This window comes from Hydra vulgaris, chromosome 01 (assembly GCF_038396675.1).
Source record: "Hydra vulgaris chromosome 01, alternate assembly HydraT2T_AEP".
Classification (NCBI taxonomy): Eukaryota; Metazoa; Cnidaria; class Hydrozoa; order Anthoathecata; family Hydridae; genus Hydra; species Hydra vulgaris.
The window spans coordinates 54,136,006-54,162,500 of record NC_088920.1 but is presented as its reverse complement, the minus strand read 5'-3'; the positions used below and the strand labels follow the sequence as shown (position 1 = coordinate 54,162,500).

The following is a 26,495-nucleotide window of genomic DNA, read 5'->3' as shown; positions in this document are numbered from 1 at the left end:
AAAATCAAGCTTATCAAATAACTTTTTTGTATTAATTGGTATAGAATGAGTAATAAACATCCTGTAAAAAAATAAGGTACTCTATAATAGAGTTTCACTTTCTCTACTAAATTATATATCAAACATAGCGGTAGCACTTTTATTTTATTTTTATTTTAAGCATTTTCTTACATATATGTAAAAAAAAATGAGTGCGTCTAAATTTATGAAATCCACTGTGTGTATATATATATATATACATAAATATATATATATATATATATATATATATATATATATATATATATGCATATATATACATGTGTGTGTGTGTGTGTGTGTGTATATATATATATATATATATATATATATATATATATATATATATATATATATATATATATATATATATATATATATATATATTTAGTTATAAAATCAAAATGCATATGTGTGCATGTGCTGTGGTTACCCTTGGTGAATAATTTAAGCCCAGTTTTAGCTCTGAAGTCCAATGTTTAGGTTGCGTGATTTTGCATTTTAATATCTAATAAAAGACATTAATAATCCTTTCAAGAAAAATGGAGGAACAGTTTCTAAAATAGCAATAGATCTTGCAAAACAGTGCCAGGGCAGTATCCAGGGAGGTTCTAGGGGGCTAGAGCCCCCCTGGATACTGCCCTGAGTCAAGTCCATGAAGAAAAGAGGGCTCATCCCCCCACCAAAAAAAATCAAATTTTTTTTTGGTGGGGGGCTGAGCCCTCTTTTCTTTTCTTCAAATTTGGATCAAATTTTTCATCATGAATTTAGTATTTATCATAATTAACTACTATATTATGATTTTTCAAATCACATATTTAAAAAAAATTGATATTTATTAGATACCAAAGAAAAAAAATGAGTTTAATAAAATTGTCAATGAAAAGTTATTTTTAAAATAAATTAGTTTCAGACTTAAGTCAGATCAGGTTATCCTGCTATTAGTAACATGTAACCCAGTACAATCTGCTTCATGTCCTGCTGCCTTGTAGGATACGCCTTTTTAGGCAAAGGCCAGGAGATGCCAACTCCGACTTAAAACACCCCCTGCCTTGGGGCTCTTGGTTGAGTAAAGGCTAGAGATAGTGTCTCAATAAAAATACTCATTTTGGGCAGATGTTAAATGCACCCAGCTACTGTCTTGTAGAAGGCCTCCAAGGCAAAGACTTAAGGGGTAAACAGATTCTATCTGTTGACCAGCCTCCCACCCCTTCTTCATCTATTAGGCTGGCACAGATGTATTTTTAATACATTGTTTCCAGTTTAGGATGTTGAATGCTGGATCTTCTTGACTCAATGCATGGGTTTTGCTTGTGTCTCTGTTTTTATGATTAGGCAACTCATTCTATTATCTCCTAATGAGGGTACAGCTCTAAAATTCAGTTTTATGGTTCTGAGGCCGGCTGGTAGTCAGGTTTCCCGAACTCTGTGGTAGCTCTCAGAGAGTCTGATTCCATCAACAACTGAAAAATATCAAAGTATTAATAGTGCCATGTTGCGCATGGATGGTGTCCCTGTTTGTACTTTTGGTGTGCATTGCGGAGGCCACATTTGGAGCCCTTTGTTACGGCTTATGGTTTATTAGTAGTAATGAGGCAATTGCTTGGGCTATTAAACAGTGTTCTGAGTACTATCTATGCTTTGAGTCAAGTTCTTCAATCTAATTTAAAAATGAATAAAGTACCAAAAACTATAAAACACAAAAAACCATCATCATCACCAAGTTCTCTAAACCTATCATTCACTAATATTCGTGGTTTTCGAAGTAACTTTTTTTCTGTTAAGTCTTATCTCTTGCAAAGTTTGCCAGACCTACTTGCTCTTTGTGAGACTAATTTGAGTTCAGCTGTCTCATCTTGTGATCTTAGTGTTGATGACATTTACATTCGTAAGAATTCACCCATTTGTTGTGAAACTAGATTTGAATCCACAGGCTATTCTTTCATGTGCTTTCGTTTAGCACCACTTCACTCTATTGCCTTCCTCTTTGTTCTATATTACCAGAGGCGTGGTGGCCCCAGAGGGATTACTGCATGGGCTTTTCACTTTTTCATCTAAGTATGGGCCTTTTGGCAAATTTTAATTGTTTCTATATTTTAAAGAAATTCCACAATCATTTAAAATATTTATGTAAGCACAAATTAAATTTTATTATTCACTTGATTTAAAAAGTCTTCGAGTTTGAGCGCAATTATATTAGTATTTTGCATAATAATAATATTGCCCTGAAAACAAAGTAGATGTTTTGAGACTTATTATGATATTTTTTTCATGAGAAAATAATGAACCCATAAACGGTGTTTAACGATCCTAATGTTGACAAAATAAATTTAAGAAAGTCCGCAGACCCAACAATAATAATAGCTATTATTATTGTTGGACTTGAATTAACTTTTAACCCCAAAACATTTTTCTTAAATAAATTAAAACGCAATACAATTACTATATAGTAATTGTATTGCGTTTTTATTTATTTAAGAAAAATGTTTTAGTGTTAAATTTTAAACTATGTTTTATATAAATAAGGATCGAACTCATGTTTTACACTTTTGTAACGTTTCGAAACAGATATAAACTTCTTTAATAATAAATAAAGTTTTTTATTTTTATACAGTTTATATTATTGTATGTAAATAAAGAAATCAGTCCGTAATATCCTGTCCTCAGACAGATTAAAAATAGGATGATGAACTGCTAAATGAAACCACATTATAAAAACTTTTATGTTTAAACTATGTCCATAGCGGCACCATTTTAAGAGCGGCATTTTTACTGTTTATGCGAAAATGTTAAAAAAAGTTAAAACACCGAATTAAACAAAAGCATAAACTAAAATGAATTTTCTCATAAAATAAAAAGAATTTCTTATTTTTCAAGATTTTCAATATTTATTTTAGAAAAAAAATTATACATAATTTAAAAAATTTTATATTATTGTACAATAAAATATATATCATTATATAGTAATAGAAAAATTAAAATCTTTGATTTTTAATTTTGTGTTAGGCTATGTTCTTCAAACAATAAAATACTAATCGTATTCGCTTGCGGTAAAGTTGTGTTTTAAGAAAATCAAAACAAAAACGTGGTCGCTACATTGTGTTGTTACCATTTTTATTTTGAAGTATTGCAAACAATAATATTAATTTTACATATATATATATATATTTATATATATATATATATATATATATATATATATATATATATATATATATATATATATATACACACACACATATATATAATTTTTCGTATGGGTCTTTACATCAAGCATATATGGTAAAATCCCGCATATAAAGGCCTTTTAATAAAAATCCCGCATGGGCTTTTTAGAGCCACCACGCCCCTGTATATCACTCTCCTTTATCTCAAGATTGCACTCTTTTTGATGTTATTTCTGATCATATTGACCAAGCCCTCTCTCTTTATCCATCAGCTAATATAGTTGTTGTTGGTGACTTTAATGCTCACCACTCTGAATGGCTTGGCTCTAGTGTCACTGATTCGGCAGGCATTAAAGCCCACAACTTTTGCCTTTCTCAATCCCTAACTCAAATAATCAACTTTCCAACTCGCTTTCCTGACAACCCAAATCATTTACCTTCTCTACTCGACTTATGTCTTGTTTCTGATCCTAGTCAGTGCACAGTTTCTCCACATTCCTCCTTAGGTGCTTCTGATCACAGTTTGATCTCTTTAAAACTAATATCTCATTCTTCTTCATCACCTGAATCCCCCTATTATCGAACCTCTTACAACTACAGTAAAGCTGATTGGGATTCTTTCCGTGATTTACTTTGTGATGGCCCTTGGTAGAAATCTTTCGTCTTCCTGTAGACAAATGTGCTTCTTACATAACTTCGTGGATTCAGGCTGGCATTGAATCTTTTGTTCCCTCTCGGCAATACCAGGTCAAGCCTCACTCTCCTCCATGGTTTTCCTCACGCTGTGCTGCTGCGATTGCCAATTTAAACCAATACTTCCATATTTATCAGCAAAACAATTCTCCAGAAAACAGACGTCTGTTTATTACTGCTAGAAACAATTGTAAAAAAGTTTTGTCTAACGCCAAAACCCGCTATTCTCAGGTCATGAAATCTCGTATATTATCTAAAAAATTAGGCTCTCGTAACTTCTGAAGAATCTTTAATAATATCAATAATAAGGGCAAATCTTTAATTCCACCTCTCTTGTATGGTTTGTAAAAAAAAAAAAAAAAAAAATTGAACATAACAAATTGATTTAAGGTTGGTATAAAAATGTCAAAGGATACTAGATTGAAACACAGAATCTTCTTGCTGGAAGATGCTATTAAAGTTCTTCCGGCTTCTCAGTTACTAACTGGAGAACAAGTTCTCCAACTTCATCACTGGAACCTAACAAAAACAAGGAAAGAGATGGTTTCAAGTAGTTTCAACAGTGTCAAGAAGAGTTCTGTTGTTTCTAAGAATCCATTGTCAACTAAGATTTGTGAGATTGGGTGCAAAGGTAATGCAGGATGCCAGACAGAAGGAATAACCCAGTGTGTGGCTGGTGCTGTAAAGGATCTCTTGCAGAGGAGTTCTATTCCTTATTTTTAGACTTTTCCATTAAAAATATAATTTAACTACTTTTCCAAAATATTGTTTTTTTAATTTGCTCTTTTTTTTATTAAGAATTCAAAAATGCTATAATCTATAATACATTTAGTAAATTTTTTACCACAAAAATACACTATTGTTAATACCAAGTTAAAGATACTTCAGTTGGAAGAAAGAAAAAGCTGGCAAAGAGCAAAATCAGAAGTTCTCCAACAGAAGTGAGAAAAAGGAAACATTTCAAGAAAGAAATGAAGAAGTTGTTTGATATCTCTGTCAAAAATGAGAGACTTGCAGATGTTACATTCTTGGAAGATCAAAAGGGAGAGTATAAAGCTGTAATGGTTGTCAAAAGCAGGATGTACACAAAAGCAGTGAAATATAACTTCTGAACATGTTGTTGTGAACTCTGGAACAATAAACAATGATGATGGTGTAGAGGATGTAGATGATGGGAAGGATGCTGATTATCAAGTTAATGGTAGATCAAAATCAATATGATATGGAATACAGAGTTCTGCCCATACTGCTACAATGGCACATGTTATTATTTCAGCAGAGGCAAATATATTAGATTTTGATGTTTCACTCTCTTCTGCTAGATACCAAACTAATGCAGCAATCAATGAGACTGGAAATAAAATTAAGCAAGGTTTCATTATAGAAGCAAAGAGAAAAACTTCTCTGCATTCATTTTGATGTTGAAATGTGGACAGAATGGCTGTTCTTGTCACATCTCCTGATCTTGAGAGAGAACAGCTTTTAGGGATAGTTCCAATGTCAGGTGGTTGTGGATTTAATCAACAGCATTTAAGGGACTTCTTGTGTATTGGGATCTTTGGGATGATATTCTCAGCATATGTTTTGATACTACAGTTTCAAATGCAGGTGGGTATAGTTTAATTGATATTAAAGTCAAAAATGGTTATAGTAAATTTTTAAATATGGGAAAAACATTTTAAGGTTGGTTGAAGGAGGTTGCAGCTATTGGAGAAACAGATGGAAAAACCATTACTATGGTTTGGATGTCGACATCATGTCTATGAGCTCCACATAAAGTTGAATTTTCTACAAATTTTAAATTACAAATTTTACTTTATAGTTTGATCTTTTATTTTGAATTGCTACTATTTCAGCATGTGGCACAGGCAGCATCTGGAAAGAAAACTGATGGGTTCAATGAACATCTGTTGAAAAGGTTTCAAAATTCTTGGGAAACTATCAAGCCCAAGATTGGTTTGCAGAATTTCAATACGTTTGACTAGAGTGCAAACAAGGGAGCATTTCCGCAAAGTTATTTTTCAGTGAAACAATTGTTATCATTATTTTGTTGTTCATGGGCATCTTGAAGCTATACTGTTCACAAAGGAGTTTCCTTGTGGTGATTACAAACATTTAGCAGAGCTTGTGCTGGTCTGGTTGAAAGTGACAAGATGAAGGAGTTCAGTTTTCATAAACCAATTGTAGCACACCATGCAAGATTTCTTGCTAAATGTTTATATTATATGATCATGGAACTGCTAGCCAGCCAGATGGATGACGTTGTCTTTGGCTTGATTACTAAGAAGGATAGATCAATAGTCCACCAAGTTGCAGAGTACGCAGGATTGTTTCATGCAATGTGGTTTTTGAAATCGTTAGTGGTGAGTTAGTCACCAAATGTGGATTTGAGTACAATCAAAGACATAGCACTATATGCAGATTTCGATGAAACTGTTTCAAATGCAGCTATCAAGAGCTTAACTGAAAGAAATGTTGTTCTTGCACTAGCAGTTGATCAGTTCAATGAGAATGTGCGATATGGCATTGCCCAAGCTCTGGTGAAATGTCCCAGATCTGAAACATTTGAACTTGGAAAATCTGTCTTTCCTAAATTAAACATGAAGAATATTCTATTCTGCCCAATTTGGTTGGATCCTCAGAGTTAGGTGATTTTTCAACTTCTAAACCTGAAGGAAACAGGCTGGATGGAAGTTAGCTGCAAGTAAAAGCATAATAGCGAAAATGCTGTTATCGTTATTATTATTATTATTATTATTATTATTAATATTAATATTATTATTATTTTTATTATTATTGTTATATTTTAGATATGTAATTGTAAGTCTTTTTAATTTTTATTATTCATAGTTAATTAACAATATGATTTCTCAGGGACTGACACAATTTCTTAGAGTACAAGTATCTACACAGATTATCAATGGGTTAAAAGAGGAATTCAACTGATTCAAGATTTCACCCATCTGTGTCAGAATGAGCCATTAAAACAGAACCTGCTACTTAATGTGGCAGACCACAGAAAAAGGCACTCAATAAACATGAAAGAGGAACTTTCAAAATCAGAAAATGTTAAACTAAATGTTTGTTTTTTTTAAGTATGCGATTTTTTGAAAAATTGTAATATAATAGTTAATTATGATAGATACTAAACTTATGATAAAGGCTTCTTTTAATTTCTGTTTGATCTTTTTTTTTGGAAGGGGGCTGAGCCCTCCCTCTCTCTCACAGGAGGCCCCATAGCACTCCTTCCCCCTGGATACTGCTCTGGCACTGTCTTGCAAGATGTATATATTGCTATTTTCGATGTAAATTATTCCCCCATCTTTCTTGAAAGGATTATTAATACCTTTTATTAGATGTTAAAATGCAAAATCACGCAACCTCTGCTCTTCTCCACACTGATATAGAAAATGGACCTAAGGCAATACTAAACATTGAACTTTAAAGCTAAAATTGGGCTTTGACATGTTTAGCAAAAAACATATAAGTTTATATATTTTTTAGTTTATATTAAAATTCAAATAATTCAATAAAATACCAAAAAACTTAATTGATATTTACAATATAATACAAAATATTCTAAATTGAAAAAATATGATGTTATCACCACTTTCGACTGTGTCACTGAAATAAAAAAAAACCATTATTTTTGACAAATTAAATTTATTTAACTATGGTAAAAATCTGTAAAAAAAAGTAATCATATTCGCATATCTCAAATTATATTCTTGTTGGTTGAAGAACAGACTAAGAAATCACCAAAGAAAAAAATTTAAAAACATTTACAGGTTTTTATTCAATGTTATCAGCAAATTTGATGTTACCCAGAATGAATGTATAAAAAAGTTTATTATTTTGCCATTCTGCGCAGTGCGCTATAAACATAATTAGTTCAGATTTTAATTTTTTTTTTGGATAGAAAATAACACCTAAAATACCTTTCCTCAATTAGTTAACATTTTTGATTAAAAAGTAATTGCATCATTGTTCTTAGTTTTATTTACAAAATTTTACTCATCTATACCAATATTTGATGGAAAAAATGGAGTATATGTGTATATATATATATATATATATATATATATATATATATATATATATATATATATATATATATATATATATAAACCTTTATTGACATGTTGTGTCTGATCACCTGATTGATATCCCATGTCCCATTGAAAACGATTGGCTTTAAACAGAACTTAAAGTGTGCAACATTAAAATCACAAGCAAAGCACACTTAAAGGAGGTTCTTGAAAGTAAGTGGAGCTCAATTTCAAAATAACTATACATGAAATTGATTGAATTGATGCCCAGGCATGTAAAAATGTGTTTTAAAGCCAAGGGTGGCTATTTTAAGTACCAAAAATTAGATTTGTCCAAGTTTAATTGTCATTCCTTTTTTTTTCTTGTGTTTTAATTAATAAGCTTTTTTAACTACCTGCTTGAGTTGAATTTTTTATTACATTTTAATTGGCACTTATATTACAATAATAAATATAGAATATAAAGACAAGAAATATACAATACACTATATATATATATATATATATATATATATATATATATATATATATATATATATATATATATATATATATATATATATATATATATATATTAGGGCTGTTCATGTGAACACAGGAAAAAAAAATTTTTCTTGGATTTGAATGCATAGTTGTTTATTTTGTGCCATTTGACATAGTAATTGACTGTGGAAAAAATCTTTCCAATCAGATAATGTTTAGGGGGTGCTCAATGACCATAAAGTTTTACGAAAAAAGTCAAAAACATGTAAAAAGTTCCAAAGTTCTAAAAATTTCTAGAACCTGGTTAGTTAGATTTTTTCCACTGAAATATTGTCTGATTGCGTGCTATATAGATTAATTAAAGTGCAGCAGATTAACTGTCATCAGGGCACCAGACTAAAAAATGTCTGCTAGTGTTTAAAACAACTGTGTTTATATCATTTTGTTAAAATTTGTATTCATAATTTTAATACTATTATTTAACTCAATTTAGAATTTGTTCAAACAGAATAAAAAGGTTTACAAGTATAAATATTATTTTTATTTGGAATTTCAGTTTGACAACAAATGTATTAATATTTTGATAGTACCTAACTTTAGTAACCTATTACAGAAAACTAGCATGGTAGTCTGGTAGTGTATTGTTTGTTATTAAGTGCAGATAATAATAATTTCTAATTTGAAAATATTTATTTAATTTCTTTAGTAATAATTATTATAATATATTGCTGCAGCTGCATAAACCAACAACTGAATGATAAGTTTGTATAATATGGTATTGAGTTTTGATTTTCTCATAATATTTCAGTTATCATTGAAATGGCAGCATCATCTCGTGTTGCTATCTCTACACGACTTCAAACCAAAATCTTTTTAATTGGACAACCAGAGCCAAATCTTCCAGATAAAGTTCTTCCCTTAACATCTGATGTTTTAAAAACATTTTTTTATCATCTTAATTCAACCAAAAAGTCAGTGCCTGAAAGTCATAAAACAACTGTTGATGAACTGATTATTATTTGGAATAAAGCCCGTATTCCGACAGCATTTCATCTGAATGTAGTCTTAAAGTTGAAAACTTTAGTCCAGGAATTTAAATTAATAAAAAAAAAAAAATCCAGATTGTCAGATTCTCAGAAATCGAGAAAGAAATCATTTACAGACACCATTGGCCTACTTTTTGACATTGCCCACAAGGATGCTGAAACCATGATCAGAATTGAAGAAGATAAAGAATTTTTATTGGATCAGAGATGTCAGAGAAAAATGGTGATGTTTGGAGAGGACAAAGAACTTTCAAAATTAGAAGAAAGAAATGAAGCAAGGAAACAAGCAGAGAGAGAACGAAAGCTAAAAGAAGAGCAAAGACAATCTGGTGCGAGTGCAATAGTTCCTGTTATTGAACCTTTACATGATGAAAGTTATAGTGATGACAACGATAACGATGCTGTTGATAATGACAAAATGGTTGATAGAGATTTTGAGATAGAAATCCCTGTTTATTACAGACAACAAGTCAGTAAAGCAAGTTCTTCAGGGTCAGCTGAATCAAGTTTAGCAAGTACTCCAAAACGACAATGTATCTTAGATACAATTCTTGACTCGCCTGATGTTTCATCAACATTAGACAGAATTAATCTATCTGACACAAAATTTACTATACTAGCAGCAGCAATTGCAAGGGCTGGTGGACAGAACCTCGATGATGGATCATTGTCACGTTCTACAGTCCGTAGAAAACGAACCTATCATCGATCAAATATTGAAGCCACTGTTCGAACTGAATTCTGCGATTTGGACAAACCACCATTAATCGTCCACTGGGATGGCAAACTGATGATAGATCGTACAAATTCTGCAGCCCCTAAAGCAAATGTTGACCGGCTATCTGTAGGTGTGACAGGTCACAATGTTGACAAAATACTTGGAATAGCAAAACTATCAGCTGGAACTGGAGAAGCCCAAGCAAAAGCAGTTATTCATCTGCTTAATTTCTGGGACATAATTGGTGATGTTATTGGAATGAGTTTTGATACTACAGCCTCTAACACTGGCTCCAAAAATGGTGCATGTGTAGTTCTAGAGAAACATATAGGTAGAAATTTGTTATATTTCGCTTGCAGACACCATGTTCATGAGATCATAGTAGCAGGAGTGTTTGGATCACTATTTGGACCATCATCTGGTCCCAACATACCTCTTTTCCAGAGATTTCAGCAATATTGGCCCAAAGTTAATCAAGGAAATTTTAAACCTCTGGATGACATTCGAATGAGAATACCCCTGGTGCAAGAACTACAAAATGAAGTGATTGCATTCCTCAAAGAAAACCTGCATGTTAAAATGCCAAGGGATGACTACAAAGAAATCATGAATCTCTGTCTGTTAATACTTGGAAAACTGCCTGATCAAGAAGAGAAAAATTATCATTTCAAGATCCCTGGTGCTTATCACATGGCTCGCTGGATGGCCAAGGTTATTTATTGTTATTTAAGATTTATTTATTTCGTGAAGAGTTCAAGTTGACCACAAAAGAGGAAAAAAATCTCTGTGAATTTTGCTTATTTGCTAGTCTGGTTTATGTAAAATCTTGGATATCATGCACAAATGCCAGCGATGCTCCAGTTAATGACTTGTTTCTGTTTCAGCAACTTAAGCAGTTTGCAGTTGTGAATAAAACGATTTCGGAAGCAGCAGTCAAGAACTTTCAAAACCATTTGTGGTACCTTTCACCAGAATTGGTCCCACTAGCTTTGTTTTCAAACAAACTTCAAACGGAAGAGAAGCAAAAATTGATTTCCAACATGAAATTTCACGGTGAGAACTGGTCTGAAAGGTTGATCAAATTAAAGAACATTGAAAGTCTAGAGAAGAAATCTCTGGACATGCTGGTGACATCAGTTTCAGCAAGTGCGTTGCGGTCAATGAAGGTTGATATTGATTTTCTGTTCAACAACGATCCAGCTACCTGGAATGATTCCCCAGAACACCAAGAAGGAAAAAATTTAGTATATTCATTGAAAGTAGTAAATGATGCTGCCGAACGATCTGTGGCTTTAATGTCGATGTTTAATGAATCGATTACAAGGAATGAATCTGAAATGCAGAGGTTAATTCAGGTGGTTGAGGATCACAGAAAGCGAGTGCCAGATGCCAGAAAGTGTACTCTGAAGAGTTATAGTCCTCGCTAGCATTAACATTGCACGAACTATAAAATTACGATAATTAAATGTTAATTGCTCATATGTTTTTTTGTTTATAATTCGTATTTTAATCAATGACAAAGAGTCAAAAATCCTAGTGTTTTATTTTGGAAAAATTCTGATATAACAAAAACCGCAGAACTTTAGTCGTATTGCAGTATTTTATTTCATTAAATTCTCTGCTAATAAACCAGTCTAAAGTGGATGTGGATTGTAATTTGTATTCCGAATTTAATATTTAGAGATAATTAAAACTGATCAAATCTGAAAAATCTAATTAACCGGGTTTTAGAAATTTGTGGAACTTTGTTACTTTTTCCATGTTTTTCACATTTTTCGTAAAACTTTATGGTCATTGAGCAGCCCCTAAACATTATCTGATTGGAAAGATTTTTTGCACAGTTAATTACTATGTCAAATGGCACAAAATAAACAACTATGCAATCAAATCTGAAAAAAAAAATTTTTTTGGACAGCCCTAATATATATATATATATATATATATATATATATATATATATATATATATATATATATATATATATATATATATATATATATATATATATATATATATATATATATATATATATATATATATATATATATGTATATATATACTAGAGCTTTTGGTTTTTGCACGAGCTATCTGTTTATTCATTTAAAAAGTTGCTTATTAGATACAAAATTTAGATTTATACTTGTTACAAGCATATATTTGTAACATAAACGTTACAAGAATAGTTACATACAAACGTCATTTGTTGCTTTTTTATCAAAAGTTTGATAAAGAGCTATAAGAGTTTTTAGTGCTTATAAAAAAATGTTTTATATTTTCTTATTGCAATAGAATGCAGGCATTTTAAGAATTATTACAACAATAAAAAATTCCACAATAAAAGTGAATAATATATTAAAGTAATTAATATATAAAATAAAACTCTTTACATAAAACAAAAATTGTTGTGCAATAATTTAGAGTGTAATAATTTTATTTTTTTTTATCTGTTAAACAATTTTATATTTTATCAGTATAACTTAGAATGTAATAATTTTATATTAAACCATGCCTTTTAAAAAGTATTGCAGTTTATTATGCAATTAGTTTTTTTTTAATATAAAAATGATTTTTCATTTTTCATTTTAGTTACAATGATAATTGTACTTTTGAGAGAAAAAAATTATTTTTAAATAATTATAAATTATAAAGTATAAAATTATACTTTTTTGAAAGCCGTAAATTGCTCCCATAAACCATGTATGTATGTATGTATGTATGTATGTATGTATGTATGTATGTATGTATGTATGTATGTATGTATGTATGTATGTATGTATGTATGTATGTATGTATATATATGTGTATATATATATATGTATATATATGTATATATATATATACACACATAAATATACAAGACAAAGACAAGAAATATACAATACACTAATAAATAAACAAGAAAATTAAGAATGCCTCACTTATAGTTTTTTTTATTGTTCACAAATAAATTTGTATATGTATATGTGTGTGTGTGTATATATATAATATATATATGCATATAATATATATAATATATGCGGTAGTGGTGTAGTGGTAGAGCACTTCGTTAAGTTTCATGTTTCGGAGTTATAGAGTTGAGAGAGGCTTATGACCACAATTAAGTACCCTCCTCATCTGTAATGGTCTTCTGAGCCTTGGGGAGGTGAATTAGTTAAAACAAAAAAAACAAAAAAAAATATATATATATATATATATAATATATATATATATATATATATATATATATATATATATATATATATATATATATATATATATATATATATATATATATATATATATATATATATTTGTCAAATATATATATATATATATTTGAGAAAAACATATATATGTTTTTCTCTTTCGGTTTTTTGAAAAACTATCTGGATATAAGTAAAAAATTTAAGTTAGTTGAATATATAATTTTTATGCCAATTTGAATTCAAAAACATTGATATTTATATACACTTTGTCACAAAGTATTGCTGGAGAAAGTTTGAGGTGAATCAAAATTTAATGGTGGCATTTTTTTCTGTTAAAATTTAGCTGTGGTTATTCTACTGATTCACAATAAATTATATTCCTTATTGGTAGTGAGCTAATTAGCATAGTTTTTATAAGTTAGCACAAACATATTATTTTTTCAAAATTAATAATCTCATCATGGAAGTTACAAATGCAGTATTTAAAAAAAAAAAATAACAGCAAAAAATTTTTTCATATCGAAAATGCAAAAAGTTAACTATTTTCGATTCTTCTTTCAATCCACACCAAAATAGTTGGATTTTTTGAAGTTATTTTTTGAATTTTGAATCTTACCTTGTGTAAAATCTAACCAACCTGGTGTGTAAGACTAGTTTAAAATTTGTTGTTCTATTGTTATAAGACTTATTTTCAGCCAGTCATATTTGCAAAGATTCATTTTACGTCAGTCAATTATTTGCATTTACTCGTGTTCAGTGTGTATCATAATATTTGTTTATGATTATAGATGTAGAGAAAATATAAAGATCTAGATAGTACACAAGGATGTACTAAGAATGTATAAAATCGATAAAAAGTCTGATAGGTAAGAAATATCTCAAGAAACATTAAATACAACCAAACAGTCAGCCCATAATATGAGCATAGGTAATGGTCAATATTACAAACTATTAGTTCAACCCTCATCTGATCAAGCTAAGCATGCATTGATTTGATTGTTAACATTAGCTAATGTAATAATAGTTAACCAAATAATGTGTATGAAAGTGTAAAGATAAAAGGTAAGTTTTTAAGTATATCAATATACATACATACAAGCAAATAAATATATACTTCGAACAAACATAACAAAAAATGCAGAGTAAAAAATGTATATACAAACACACGTACACACAAGCATATATTTGTACAGGTATATATTACAGATCGATACTGTAAGATCTAATTATAATTAAACTAATGTAGGTGAAACTCCATCCTCAGTGCCACAAGATTTACTAATGATGTTTCAGAGAGCCTGATAAAAAAGACTAGCACTACTTGTCAGAAATTGTTGTAATCTTTATCATGTTCACTCAGAGCATATACTGATAATTTTACTTATTTGCGATGAATTTAGGTTTAATCAACTTTTTCTGAGCTTTAGTTTAAAACCACTTTATTGTCTTTCTTTTTTCTTTATTGCTTACAATTTTTGTAAGATTTTACAAAGAATATAACTTTTTTTTTTTAAACATAAGTTGTTTGTTTGATTTAGTTATTTTCTACTTTATATCATTCCATACTCAGTTTAATTTTAAATGTTTTTACACTCTTTAATATAACTATTGTATTAGTAATATGCAAATATACTACTATATACTATTTAAAAGAATATAATTTGATATTTAACGTGTTCATTATTATGCAGTAGTGGTGTAGTGGTAAGAGTGCTCGCTTTGTAAGCAAGAGGTTCGGAGTTCGACTCCCACCACGTCCCTGGAAGTACCGCGCTCAACTTAGTTTCTCCGCGCAGCGGCCTTGCTCGGCAAGGTTCGTGTTTCGGAGTTAAAGAGTTAAGAGAGGGTTGCACCACGAATAACAACTAAAAAAAAACAAAAAAAACACACACACAAAAACGAATAGCCTCCTCGATTGTAGTGGCCCCCCTCAGGCCTTGGGGAGGTGAATAATCTAAAAAAAAAAAAAAAAAAATTTTGTATTGTAAATCAGTTTTTACTGTGATATAGTTTAATATTGATTATAAATATTGATTATAAAACATTGGTTATACATATTTATTTTTGTTATTGCATTTTATCATGTTCTATTATTCTATTATTATTATTCATATTGTAATTTTTATTATTTTCTTACAGTGTGCAGATTTAAGTCTCACAAAAGTTGTGCACCAAATGCACCTAGAAGCTGCAAGTGGACCACACTGGATAATATTCCACCAGATGTTCGTTGTGCTGGTTACACACAAGATGTAATTTTTTTAAATATAAAAATCTTTTATACGTATTATATGTATATTATATATCATTTTTTAATATAAGCTTTATATTCTAATAAAAAATTAGTTTTAAAGTTTATCAAACGATAGTTCAAAAAAAATTCCTTATGCTACTTACTTTCCACTCTTGATTTTTTTACATTTTTACTTTTCTTTATAGTTTTTGTATCCTATGGTTCTTTTATAGTTTGCCCAAGTTTTTTTTTTCAATTATTGATAACAGAATATACTATTCTTCATAGTTATTGAAGCTAGTATTATTGTGTTCTACATAAAGAAGAATGTGACTCAAATTATTATGATTGTTAATCATGTACATATATCTTCACTGTTTTTGAGGAAAGTAGTTCTTGTTACTTTTTTTTTTAGTTCTTTTGGACATATACAAATTATATGGGCTTTAAAGAGACAACTATTGCAATCACTTTGGTTGCAGCATAAAATTTTGCACACGCATATTGTCAAATAATTTATTCAATAATTTAATTTTTCTTTTATTGAACATTCATTCAATCACAAGTTTATGAGCATATTTTTGTGAGACCAATAAAAATTTGCTACCATCTAAATATTCTTTACTTTATTAAAAATCGAGTATCTGTTACTGATCTTACATGCAATAAAATTCTATATCGTAAACAATCTCTCATCATAGGCTGATAAACAAAGTTTGTATCCATTACTTAATAGTTCATGCAATTTGGAGCATTTTAATACTGTTTGAACTAGAGTAGACTTTTTAATGAAAATTATATTGGTTTTGTGTAAAATATTGGTAGCTATTTGTAGTAAATAAAGAATCTTTTAAACATGTTATAAATTAGTCTTATTTGAATTGAATTTTATTTCAAAATTTAAAGAGTTATTGTATTAAATAATTTTTTATTAAATATATTCAATAAAAATATTAAATAACAATTAAACTTTGATAATTGCAATTAAAATATATTGTTTTATTGTAATTAGTTTATTAAATTTGTTTTTCATAAAAATTATTATGATTTATTTTAATTATATGTTAAAACTACATAAAACCTTTTAAGACTACATAAAACCTTTTAAAACTACATAAAACCTTTTAAAACTACATAAAACCTTTTAAGACTACATAAAACCTTTTAAAACTACATAAAACCTTTTTCTTACTACTTATTACTTTTATATATATGTTTATCTTTAATTTATTTTTTCAATTTTTTGTTTGTTTGTTGCTTATTATTTATATTAATTTTTTTTTAATCCAAGATGCCTCATCAATGGATAAAGGGAAATATTGTTGACAAGAAATGTGCATTTTGTTCTAAGCCTTGTGGTAGCAGAAAAGCTCTACAAGATTACACTTGTCTTTGGTGCGACTATAGAGTAAGGTGTTATTTATTATATTAAATAAATAAGTAAATATATATATATATATTCCGCACCTACTATTTATATACTTATTCTTTATTTAGTCTTTTTATCGAAAATGCAAAAAGTTAACTATTTTCGATTCTTCTTTCAATCCACACCAAAATAGTTGGATTTTTTGAAGTTATTTTTTGAATTAATTAATTATATATATATATATATATATATATATATATATATATATATATATATATATATATATATATATATATATATATATATATATTTTATATATATATATATATATATATATATATATATATATATATATATATATATATATATATATATATATATATTCCGCACCTACTATTTATATACTTATTCTTTATTTATGCATTTCAATAGATTTAAGTGACTGAAAATAACAATACTTCACCTTGGCTTTAAGTTAACGATTAATACTTTATATTTTTAATTGAAAATCTTTAATGATATACCGGGTTTAGATGCTTATTGATTTTTTAACTTTTTATTTGGTCTCCCCTCTAATATTTATATAAAATAGTTTTACAATGAATTAAACAATTGTTTCGCACACAAATTAATATTCATATAACAGTTTAGCAATATTTTTACTTTAAGAAAGAAAATTCTTTATTGTCTCTAAAGTGCGCAAACTTTACTAATTAAAAAAAAACTTTATATCGTAAGTCTCCCCATGATAGATAAATAAAAGCAAGATTGGGATCGGGATTGGAAGTGGGATCACAACTTTCCTAATAAAAATCATCAATTAAAAACCACTTTTTCAAAATATTTTGAACCCTCCCATTTATTAAGACTCCCCATTTATTCAGCAGATAAGAGTATTTTTAATTTAAAATAATGGTGTTTTTAAATAAAGAGGAGCTCTACTTTCGATGGATTCGTTTTTTACTATTATAATAATAGCAAAAAGCAAAATAAAAGTATATATAACAACAAAATTTATTTATTAACATATATACAACAATTAAAATATTAACATATATACAACAAAATTTATTTACAACTTTTAAATAATATAATGACAAATGCAACAAAATGAACAAAAAATATCTTTTTAACAACATAGATTGTAACAACGGGTTTTTCCCCTCCCTACTCTTATTTTAAATTTTTGAATTAAAGTATAAAATATAATAAGTTTTTTTGCTCTTTCTCTTTAAATAAAAACAGGGGCTGCAATTCCTTAACGAATTTGTTTTCATATTAACAAAATATAATCGATTGTGTTATACCTTTATCTATACATACGTCATATGTTATATCTAAAATAAAAAAAATTAAAATTATATTTAAAAGGAAAAATAACATATACAAAAATTGGAAACTTGTTTTTTTATCATCGTTGTTTAGTCATAGAAGCATTTAAAGCATTTATATATTTAAGTACATCTGTAAATATAACATTGTTTGTGAAACATTTGTTAAATGACAAAAAAACAACCTAATAAATGATCTTGTTCTCCAGCACACATCATAGAGTTGGCCATGTGAGAAGCAAGGACACATCATAGAGTTGGCCATGTGAGAAGCAAGGACACATCATAGAGTTGGCCATGTGAGAAGCAAGGACACATCATAGAGTTGGCCATGTGAGAAGAAAGGCTACAACTATAAAAAGAACTAGTTTGAAAAAACTCTTTTTCACAGTAGAATTATTTTCCACAGAATTATTTTCCCCAAGCAGCCACTACTCAGGTAGTTCAATACAATAGCACAATGGATTATATAATATTTCACTACCAATAAATCAATGCAATGTGCAGAAGTTGTTATTAATAATGCTGAAAACAACATATTAGCACAAAAATGCACCAACACACAGTAGGGCAGAGTGTGCTAAAATACTAAAAAATTGTTGTCATAATAATGAAAATATGTTCGTTAGAGGAAATACCTAGTTAAAAAAACATTAAATATTTACTGAAACGTTTTTTTATGCAGTTATTTGCATGCAAATTTGACTTGTGTTTCAAGTCAAATTTTTTTTGTTCAGACTTTTTAAAACAATTTAACATAAGTGTAATCCTTAGTTTTTATGCATCAGTGACAAACAGTTTTCAATATTTTTTTTTCTATTAACTATTACTTACTACTTAACTAACTATTCTCCAATATCCTCCAAACATTTGATTATGTAAATCTAATGCTCAATGTATATAAATAGCCATGCATCATAAATATTTTGCAACTTTTCGCAATAAATAAAGTTGTTACAAATAAATCATATTCGTTTCATAGTATTTATTGCAAAAATATGTTTTTAATATGTTCTTCAAACTATTTTTTGTAATAACTTTTTAACTACAAATCAATTATGCAAAGTTTACATTTACAAATATAGAATTTTTTTTGTATTTACCAATGGTTTCAATAAAATAATTTTTTTGATTTATATATGGTGATTGTTGCTGCATTCCCCCTCATTCCCTATTTCTCTCCCTCCACAAAACAATAATTTAAGTTTTTCTAACCTTTTCAGTATATCTAATGTTACTACATTTAGTTTCTGTACTAATAATAACCATTCAAGTTACAATGATAGATGGCAAAGTCTATACTGCCTTATCTTATAAATGTAACAAGCTCTTGTCAATGTATATGTGGATGTTCACCGAAAAACATGAACAGCATTGACAAAGTTACAAAACTTCTCTATTCACCAGATGAGCTTCAATACGGATTTTCTACACTTCATTCATAGATAAGATTTTTTAAGATACCAATCAAAAAATGGCAACTAAGAGAGGGCGCAGAGAAAGCTCTTGTTCCAACAAAATGGGATTTATTGTTGACTATCAAAAATATGGAGGATCCGGAAATTCAAATAGCAGCAATACAGCTCGAAAAGCCTTTTCAAATGAAGATGAAATTGCAGAAATTACAGGAATGAACAAGGAACTATTTGTAAAGTTGCACATAATCTTAATTTGCATATCAAGTGGATTTCAAATAGATCGTTCTAAGTTTTGCTTATTTTGTCTGAAGACCGCAAAGCTCTATTTATGGTTGTTCCGTTGGTATTACTTGCCTCTTGAGTCTTCACAAGATCTTAATTCATGGAGCAGAAGTAATAGAAAGTCTATTATTACCATTAGGTCTATTTAGTAAAGAAGCTCAAGAAGGTTAAGATTTTAAAAAATATAAGGAACATCATTCCTGTAAAAATTCAAGAATAAAGACAAATAAAGATGTAATGAAAAGACTTTAATGTACATCGGATGCAGTTATTTCATCTTATAGAAAAACTGTTTCAGTAACAAAAAATTTCCTTCAGGTGTTGCTGAACTTGCAAAAATTCTACGTCCTAGAATAGAGACAAATCTATGTTGTAATTTTTAATTGTAATTAAAAAAAATTTTTGTATAGATTTTTAAGTTTTTAGCAATAAATATAAGCTTGATATTCATTTTGTATGATTTGCATAATTTATAACAGTTCTAATAAAAAAAAATATTTGGCACAAAAAACACAGTTTTGTCCCGCTGCACTGGGATCAGAAATAACTTAAAATTAGGCTAAAATTAATTTTTTTGAAAATATTATTTACAATTGCTGAAAATTGGCTAAATGATGTAAAAATTGTAGACAAAGAAAGACGACTATAAATCTTTAATATAGGTCAAATATGGTTGGGGGGTGTAAGAATTTTTTTTTTTGGGGGGGGGGGGGGCAGATATCAACATACAATGTTATGCATACAATTTTTTAGAATTAAACCAACGATATATATATTCAGCCCTCAGAATTCAGATCAGCAATGTGAACTTAACTTGAAGTGTTTGAAGTAACCTTGAAGTGTTTGAAGTTGGCAAAAAATTGCTGACCTTTTTTTATATATCTTATGGTAACACCTTTGTATCAAATTTTTTTTGCCAACGTAATGTTGACTTCGAGTTTGGCAAATTACAGTAAACTCCTGGTTATTCGAACCTCCTAGGGGAATTAGAATTTTCTTTGAATAAAATTTAAAAATAAATAAAATTTCGAATAACTGCTGGTTCGAATAACTGATGGATATATGCATGAGTTTGTTAAAGAAAATTCACGGGGAATGAAAATTGCTTCGAATAAGCAGAGTTGTTAACAAGGCCAAAAGTAGCAAGGAAAAGGTTACATTTTACAAGGCCAAGGCCAAGAGTTTTAAGGTCAAGGCCAAGAAAAAGAGTTTCAAAGTCACAGTACAAGTACTGTGACAATAAAATCACTTTTTGTGAAAATAGACCAAGGTGCAGAATGTGCAGGATTCAACAAAGTCAATAAGAAAATATATTTATATAGATATATATGTAGAGATATATATGAAAGCCAAAAACAAAAATGCATAAAAATAAAGAATAAAAAATTTTAATTCTTTAATTTTACATATTTTTCTTAAAAGGCCAAGGCCAAAACAATCAAGGCCAAAGCCAAAATTTTCAAGGCCAAGGCCAACAGCTTCAAGGCCTTAATTTTTGGTCTTAAGGCAAGGACAAGGACTAACAACTCTGCAAATAAGCAGTAAATTGGAATAAGTGCCAGTTTGAACAACAATATATATGCACACATGCACAATAAAAAGTTTTGTTCAGAAACGTAAAGAAAAACTCTCAAAACATAAATTGAAGTTAATTTATGCCATATTAACTTTTATGTCGCTAATTTTTTTATAAAATGAGCTTTTTAAAAATACATTGTTTCAAAATGGCAAATTAAGGCAGCTAAATTTGTTAGTTTCTTATAGAATGATACTAATTTTCTTTAAAAAAAGATTTGACTTTGCAAAGGAATTTTAAGGTAAAATGTCCTAGCTCTATAAAAAATCAGTTTAAACTCATTAAATATGCACATTTTAAATGCATTTTTTACCAGATGTATAAATATATATCGAAATATTTTTATAAATTAAAATAAAACTAGCTGTCATGACCTGTACAATACGGGTCGTGGTAGGTCTGTTCCACACCCAACTATTTCTAAATTTGTTCTTAATATGGTCTCTTTAGTATTTATTATAGTAAACAGCAAAAAATTAATTGATTTTTTTGCCGTTTACAAGTAAAAGTTTTTGGCTTTTGGTTAACAATTAGTCTACTATACTTTAAAACTGTACTTATTTACTTCAACATTTTTTACATAATAAAAGTATCTTTAACATGTTGTCCTTTAGCTTACAACACCACTCAAGTCTAAAATTGGCGGTTTTTACATTTACCTATCGATGGAGCTGCTCATTGCACATCTAACCACTAGTCACATGATATAGATTTCAGCAAATTTTGTTAAAATCTATTTCATGTGACTAGTGCTTAGGTGCGCAATGAGCAGCTCCATCAATAGATTAATGTAAAAACTGCCAATTTTCGACTTGAGCGGTGTTGTAAGCTAAGGAACAATATAAAACAGTTACTTTACATTTCTTCAGGTGTTTTTGGGTATAATATTATTTTACCCTTTTTTACCATTAAGATTTATTTAAAAAGCAAATTTGAACATTGAAAAATAGGCCAAAGAGACCTAGTTATTTTAAATAAGTTAGCTTTTTACAGAAAAGCTTTTATAAAAAACATCAAACAGATAGCTTTAGCTATCTGTTTGATATTTTTTATAAAAGCTTTTCTTTAAAAAAAACTCTTAACAAGTTCATTCAATTAAGCTGTTTTTCCTTTGGAGTTGGGTAAGTAAATTATTAAACCTGCTGTTTGTGCTAAAAATCGATACTTAATGCAAATGGAAGAATTTGAGTACAAAAGGTGATAAAAGTATAAATGATTTCCATTCACATATAAAAAAATAATGGAAATATAAAAAGCAAAGCAAAAATGGCCAATATATCCATTCAAAACAATAATTCCAAAAATAAAAAATATAGAAATTTACTTGAGAAACAAAAAACATATTTTTCTTGAGATAAAATAAAAATATGAACTTTAATAAAAATTACAAAAAACTATTATATTCAACATAAAAAAATCAAAAATGTTTATAAAAACAATTTAAATTAAAACATTGTTTCATTATTATATAGCTTTTAGTAAATGGTATAAAGATTATCAAACTTCGTTTAAGCTTTTTGAATACAATCAACATTCAGAACATTTCTTAAATTCTGCTATGTAGGAACTTTCAAAAATCAGTCATAAGAGAAAGAATTCGACCTAAAAATGGAACAAAATTATTAATTGAATACACTTAATACACATTAGTTTGTTATGTACTATTTATTTATTTGAAAACTTAAAAATGTGACTAAACAAATAATAAAATAAGAGAATTACTTTGCGAGGCTGTTTTTCTTTTGTTAAAGTTTCAAGATTTATTATTGCTAGTTTGGATTAATAACTCTTTTTAAAAAAGCAAGGGTAAAAATAAATGAAAAATAAAAATTTGCATCAACTCATTTAAACAACCATCATTACCAGCTTGCTCCATTCTGAATGACACTGCTGAATGACACTGCTGAATTAGGATCATATATGTTTAACTGACAATATATGGGTACAAAACCTTGAAATAAGCTTGCCTATATAAAAATATAAAATAAAAATATAACTCATGCAATATCTTGATTTTTATTTACAAGAATTATACAAGAAAAGTATTTTCTTTTAAACACCAGGACCAGTTAATGGATTGTCAAATCTATTTTCCAGTACAACTAAATTTATAAAAATTATTTAACAACAATTATCTAATAGAAATATAAAGTAATAATTAGGTTTAACCTGATTGATTTTTAATTTTAGTGCAACTTTTATTATATATTGGTCAATAAGCAAACTTTACTTTTTTTTTTGAAAGTATCTATTGTTCAACATAGAAGGCTTTTATTTCGCCTTTTTATTTTAAGCTAATAAAAAATTTAATGAAATGTCCACTATATCAGAAGTAAAAATAAGAAATTACAAAAATAAATGTCTTATATCTGATTTAAATCGAAAATTTTTGTCTTATATCTCTCTAAGATCTAATTCAGAATCTTTTTCATTCAGCGCGTTTTTCAAACGTTTTTTGAAATAACCGTGGTCAAATTGTCAAAGCAAAATATTATTTGCCTGTTCATACAACGGCAAGCGATCATAAGCCTTCCTGTGAAAGCCTGTTTAGTATGATAGCAAAAGTTATTTTAATGAAGGATAAAAAATATTGGCAGAATAATAAGGGGTCAATTCCAATTTCAAAGGGTTGTCAATTTCAGTTTCAAAGGTTCAGTTTAATCAGAAAAAATATAGAAATAAGAAGGATAGTGCAGCACAGAGAGAAAGTTATTAAAAATTATTTGAATATATTTTTCTTGTTAAGTTGTGTTGAGAACAATTAACAGTTTTATAGTTTTATGCCATAAACTTTTGTCAAATTATTTTAAAAAGATTCAAAGGTTCCTCTAAAAGATTAAGTTTAAGTCGAAAGGCAACTCATAAATAATAAAACATTTGTATTACTAATGAAAATAGTAATATAATATAATATATAAGTAATAATATAAAATAATAAAAATAGTAATATAATATAATATATAAAGTAATAAAGTAGTCCTTTTAAATTTATTTAAAAGTTCCGATCAACATAATTGATATGTTATCATGTGCATAAATTATCACATGCAAAATCCCTCTAAAAATATATTTTTATGTTGTACATAATTTTTATTTTTTAAATCATGCCCAAGCTCAGCGACAAGTAGTTTGTTAATTTTTTTAATTGTGCAAATACATTTATAATTTTTTAACTCAAGGTTCATGAAGATTGCAAAGCAGAGTTTAAAAAGAACTTTGAAAAATGTACCCTTGGTCATAATTCATTTTCCATTATTAAACCAATTTCTATCAAACAGTCTTCAAATTCTCCAGACTTATGGGAAAGTGCAAGTACTGATAATGGTAGTATTCCGTTAATTGTATTTGTTAATTCAAAGAGTGGCGACAACCAAGGTGTTCGCTTCATGAGAAGGTTCAAACAAATACTTAACCCTGCACAGGTTTTTGACCTAAGTGTTGCTGGTCCAGCTTTTGGGTAAATTAATTACGTCAATACAATTTTTCTGTTTTTAAATTAAATAAAAACCTATTTATTATTACTGGATAAACTTTTATTGTATATTGTGTATTAGTTATCTTTAATCTTCTTTAGTTCAATCAAAATAAATTTTGTATCTATTGTGAACCAATATTTTAGCTGTGGTTAAACTATTTATATTTTGATTTATCCAAAAACATTTGATATTAATATTATATACTCAACAACATAATATTATAGAAATCATGTTATTGTTGAGTTTTGCATTTTTTTTAAAGAAAATTTAGAATTTGATTAAATAAGTTAATGATTTTAGTTTTAAATTTTATTAAATAACAGTTAAAAAAAATAAAAATGGTTATTTTGATTCTTTATCAGTATTTATTCTTTAAAGTGAGAAAATTTTTTGGCGGCTACTAACCATATATTCATACAATACATAGTAATTAAAATAAGTAAAAAGTGTAGACCTGCTAATGTTAACTTGCTTTTAGCAAGTCACATTTATTGAGTGGTTAAATATAGCTTCAAGTCAGTGTTTCAAATTTATGTATATTGTAACACAAGTTTGTAATTGATTTTAACAAATAAAGTTCTCAACAATTCTAATTATGCAAAATATTTACGAGTTAAAAAAATAGAAGTATTTTCAAAATAAATAATTTTCCTCAAAAATTTTTACAGAAAAGGAGATTACCTATGAAGAAAAATTCCTTTGTAATATGTATGCTATCTCTTATGTGTGTACTAGTGTGTACAGAGTTCCCACAGTGAACTCTGTAAAGTACACATAAATAAAGAGGGGGTGTTAATAAAGTAATAGTGTTTTTAAAGATATTTTTAAAGATATGTTATACACATATGCCATAATTATTTTTAAATTTTTAAAATGTATTTTACTACAAGTTTAAAGTTTAGGGTGGGGCTTTACTAATATTTTTTACAAAAATTTCTTTGAAATTTATTTTTTCCGTATTTATGGTTTTTTTTAATTTCAGGTGTACTTGTACACAAACTTTTATACAAAATAGTACATGCATCACCTGATATAGACATTATCAATAGTCTGTGACAATAATACTGCATATTAATATTGCCATTCCTTTGCAGCAGCAGGCTATAAGATAGTTTATGTATGTCCTAAACCCCCAGCAACAGGCTGTTTCACTCTATGTGTGTTGTCACAGTGCTTACCTAAACACACATTTTTAGTTGTGTGCGTGTGTGTATATATATATATATGCATATATACATATAAACATATATGTACATATATATATATACATATATATATATATATATATATATATATACATATATATATATATATATATATACATATATATATATATATATATATATATATATATACATATATATATATATACATATATATATATATATATATATATATATATATATATATATATATACATACATATATATATATATATATATATACATATA

General features: G+C 28.1%; 1 protein-coding gene across 5 annotated transcripts in view; it reads left to right on the top strand.

Moving 5' to 3' along the window:
- LOC100213305 (diacylglycerol kinase eta) overlaps positions 1–26,495 on the top strand; it is a 113,538-nt gene that overhangs the window by 41,532 nt on the left and 45,511 nt on the right. For all 5 annotated transcript variants that reach the window (XM_065788633.1, XM_065788631.1, XM_065788632.1 and 2 more), the window contains 3 exons: positions 15,499–15,611; positions 16,884–17,000; positions 24,748–25,025. In XM_065788633.1, coding sequence (XP_065644705.1) covers positions 15,499–15,611; positions 16,884–17,000; positions 24,748–25,025 — 508 coding nt within the window. The remainder of the gene's footprint in view (positions 1–15,498; positions 15,612–16,883; positions 17,001–24,747; positions 25,026–26,495) is intronic.